Source organism: Palaemon carinicauda, chromosome 37, assembly GCF_036898095.1.
Source record: "Palaemon carinicauda isolate YSFRI2023 chromosome 37, ASM3689809v2, whole genome shotgun sequence".
Taxonomy (NCBI): Eukaryota; Metazoa; Arthropoda; class Malacostraca; order Decapoda; family Palaemonidae; genus Palaemon; species Palaemon carinicauda.
Genome location: NC_090761.1, coordinates 37225874 through 37228373, shown reverse-complemented (window position 1 = coordinate 37228373; position 2500 = coordinate 37225874). Strand labels below are relative to the sequence as shown.

Here is a 2500-nt window from a genome sequence, read left to right as displayed (position 1 = left end):
ATGTCCAAGGGGTATACTTCCCACAAAAATACAAAACAAACGTATCCTTGCCTTGTCACTAGAGACAGCACATATTCCTGGATTCCTTCCGTTGAAGACCCGATGTGCTAACGTCTGACCGGATGATGCTGGGAATCCCAGGAAAGGCGGCACTGGTAAGCGATAGATCACCATCTCGCTTGGCAGGTTCATATTGATTTCCCATACGTTAGACTCAATGTCTCTAAGGAGAAATAAGGTTAACATTAGATTTAAAAGAATACGTTTGATTTTTTTCTCTATAATAACTATCACTCAAAGATCTTTCTATTTGATATTCTACTTCACATAACTATAATTTCTTATGATTTATATGGTTATCCCGCTTACATGTAATTTTCCTTTAACAGTAGTATACATTAGGTTTTTAGTGTGAATACACACACATAAATATCTGCAAAAATTGTATAAGTGTAAATACACCATATATGATATTATAGTAATTATATGTGCTGCTCAGTAAGGCGAGTAAGCTCTCTATTACAAGATGTTATCTGGCTAAACTAGAACATCCTAATTATTGTGGTTGGTTTATTGATGCTACGATGGTTGAGGCAGGTCATGTAACTAGTGCAGCTGTAGGAAATTCCAAAATATGAGTAGCCCTCATTCATGTCTCATCGTGATAGAAGTGTCTGAGGTAAGTTGGTGTGTTTGTATTTGTAGGCGTCCATAATGATTTGATGGGGCTCAAATTCTGCTAAAAGTTATTTTTTTTTTTTTTTTTTTAAAGGCACCACCTCATGGCAAACAGATGATGAATATCTTGATCTTATAGACTAAGCTGGAGATGTTGGGTCACCTTAATGAAGGATAGTCTAGCTTTGGTTTTTTTCTGCACAGGATATGCTGCAATGTAGACTATGCTGTTTGTGAGACATTGTTCAGGTGAAGTGAAGATCAAACTGTAGTCGTCACGGAGTGAAATTGGACAGCAAAAAATTTGGCTGCTCTGAGATGTTCTTTTAAAATGAAAACTACGAAGATGACCAAAATACATATTGTTCAATGTTTTTAGTTAAATTAATAAAGTAAAGAACTTCACAGAAGGGCCTAAAATTACATATGGATCTAAAGATCTTAGAATATGGTAGTGGGTGACAAAGTTTCGAAAACAAATTGGGAAGGACATGATAAGATACATTTAAACAAGACAAATTTTGCCATTCTTTTCATAAGGTTCAATACTACACAGTATTCTAACTTTTCTTTGGCTGCGATCAGTTTGTAGAATGACCTTCCCAATCAAATAGTTGAATCAGTGGAACTTTAGGAGTCCAACCTGTTGCAAATGCCTTTTTGTTGAGCAGGTTGACATAACTCATTCCATAGTTTATGCATCTCTTATCTGTTTAACATTGCCGTTCTTCTTAATATATTATTTATTTTTCTATTTCACCCTTACAATTTATTACTTACTCCTCCTGTTCTTTTCTACCCTGGGTGTTTTCCCTGTTGATGCCCGTGGGCCTGTAACATTTTACTTTCTCAGGTATGGTTGCAGTTTGTCTGGTAAAAATAATAATAGGGGTCCCAAAACTTTTAAGTTATTGACCCCTTCATAGAATCCTTCACCTCTATTTGACCGACAGTCATGTACAAAATATATAGAAAAATTAATAATAATACAATAACACTTCACTTTGTATCAAAATCTATGAATTACTTAGTCCCTTCCTATTTACCGTTAGCTCCAAATAAGATGGATGGGAATATTATGTTTCACGAGAAAGAGCAAGGGCATTGATTTTATAATCTTAGTGGGGTACTAGCTCTAGATTCTGTCTATTCCCCAGATTTGTTAGAACTGTATTTAAATGACAAAACAGCTTCATTGAGTATCACTAGGTTGCGTCTTTTAATTTATTTTATGATTTTCTAGTTCATATACGAATGTCAGCTTTTGGTATGAAAGTTCAATCAACCCATTTTGATCAAGTATATTTATAAATCCTCTGGAAGGTCCATGGACACCACGGGGTTGAAAGTGAAACTTAAAAATCACCGGTCAAGGAAGATGAATGAAAAGGAAGAAAAGTTTAATGTGCAAAATTGCTACCTCTTCCTACATCATGAAACAAGTTCTGTCCCATTCTCAAACATGTGTTTTTGTTATTGGCAAGTGCTTCCCGAAGCCCTTAACTGGAACATCCTTCCTATTGTACCTTAGACATAATAATATCATCCTGAATTAATAACAAAACTACGCGTGTTATATGTGACAGGTTCCAATTTCATCTGAAGAGATACTCATCAGAACATCAGCTGTACAAGCCCAACCTCAACCGTGGTGCAGATCATAGCTTAAACTCACAGGGAAGGCTAGCGCGTTATTACTATACTAGCCAGGAGGATATCATAACTATTATCATTATTATTATTATTATTATTATTATTCGCTAAGCTACAATCCTAGTTGGAAAAGCAAGATACTATAAACCTAAGGGCTCCAACAGGGAAA

At 35.4% G+C, this 2500-nt stretch overlaps 1 protein-coding gene across 1 annotated transcript in view; it reads right to left on the bottom strand.

Moving 5' to 3' along the window:
* Nucleotides 1–2500, bottom strand: part of LOC137629580 (hemolymph clottable protein-like) — a 69559-nt gene that overhangs the window by 5690 nt on the left and 61369 nt on the right. The window contains exon 32 of the mRNA XM_068361022.1: nucleotides 52–223. Within this exon, the coding sequence (XP_068217123.1) occupies nucleotides 52–223 (172 nt within the window). The remainder of the gene's footprint in view (nucleotides 1–51; nucleotides 224–2500) is intronic.